Below are 1,406 nucleotides of genomic sequence, written 5' to 3'. Positions count from 1 at the left end.
GGGGTGCTGTAGGTAAAATAAACTCCCGAGGCCCTCACAAGAGGGTGACATTTCATGGAAAGCTTTATTGATGATGTAAAATTAAGGGGGTTCTCACTTAAAGTCCCATCTCTGTCTTCCCTGCCATGGAAGAAGTTCAATCTTGCCTTCAGGAAGGCCAGAATGAAAACCACCAGTGTCCAGAATTTCTATTCCACGGGCCATGCAACTGCTTAAGGCAACATGTGGTGAGTGCAGGGTGAATGCAGAGCAAGAGAGAATAAGGGTGAATAAGAGAGGAAGAGAGGGTGAACTCTTTGCTGGGAGCTTTAATTTTCCAAGACTTTGCAGTGGCTTTACCATCCCAGCCATTGATCCTTTTCCCAAGTTAGAATGATAGGCGAGCACCTTCCATACATCACCCCAACTTTGTTGTGCATATATCCACCTTCCCCTTTCCTAGATCCCTGTGGAAATGGACATGTGGTTCCCAGGAACTGTAAAGCTCTAGCTTCCTGGTGAAGCAGCCCAGATGACTGTGATGATAATGTCTGGCCTTCCCTTTGCTCTCTTCCTATTATTGCTATTAATAACTCGCTAATTATGACAATAACAGCTCCACACTTTTTTTTTTGGGGGGGGGAATTATAACCAACACTTTATTCATTTACTTTTAGCTGTTTCATAAGTACCGGAAGAAAAACTGATCAGTTTGTGATGAAACTTAGAATTTCTTTTCCATAAAGCAAAATTACAAACCGTTCCCTCTGGCTCGCTTTTCTAATCCTCCTTCACTGCTGTGAAGAGACTCCGTGTTCTTCCCGAGGGCTGGTGAGATGGGTGGCTTCCACACCGATTGGACTCTCCAGGTAGGCAGTCCCTGCACAAGGTTTCCCGGACACCGGATCTATGACTTGTCCGACTTTGAAAACAATTTCAGCCAGCTCATGCTTCACATGTTTTGTTCGTGGAACAGGTAAAGCTTTGAGAAGCACAATGTCCCCAACTGTGCACTGCTGATGAGCATCATGGGCAAAGTAGGTTTTCCGTTTATTAAAATACTTTAATAAATAGGGATCCAGGACAAGCCTGGTGACTCTCACTTTAGCGGTTTTTTGCATGGCTGTCCCAATCACTTTCCCCACGATCCATTTGGCATGGACAGATGAACGAACTATTGACATTTCAGACGGCTTTGGTCACCTCCACGCCCCGAAGTCCACAGCTCCACATTTTGATGGTTTCTCTTAAGCCTGCCTAGAACTTTAAATATTCTTTCTTTTTAAAAAAATATATTTTATTGATTTTGTACAGAGAGGAAGGGAAATAGAGAGCTAGAAACATCGATGAGAGAGTCATCAATCAGTCGCCTCCTGCACACCCCCCACTGGGGATATGCCCGCAACCAAGGTACATGCCCTTGACCG

General features: G+C 44.7%; 1 protein-coding gene across 1 annotated transcript; it reads right to left on the bottom strand.

The window, feature by feature from the left end:
• Nucleotides 1-770: 770 nt before the first annotated feature.
• Nucleotides 771-1,163, bottom strand: LOC311621099 (small ribosomal subunit protein uS17m-like; the record flags this gene model as incomplete). Its single annotated transcript, XM_084880851.1, has 1 exon — nt 771-1,163. One exon carries the CDS (start codon nt 1,161-1,163, stop codon nt 771-773), a length of 393 nt encoding a protein of 130 aa, XP_084736977.1.
• Between the last annotated feature and the right edge of the window lie 243 nt (nt 1,164-1,406).

This window comes from Pipistrellus hanaki (genome assembly GCF_964339955.1).
Source record: "Pipistrellus hanaki genome assembly, chromosome: 4".
Taxonomy (NCBI): domain Eukaryota; kingdom Metazoa; phylum Chordata; class Mammalia; order Chiroptera; family Vespertilionidae; genus Pipistrellus; species Pipistrellus hanaki.
This window is presented reverse-complemented; position numbering and strand designations above follow the sequence as displayed.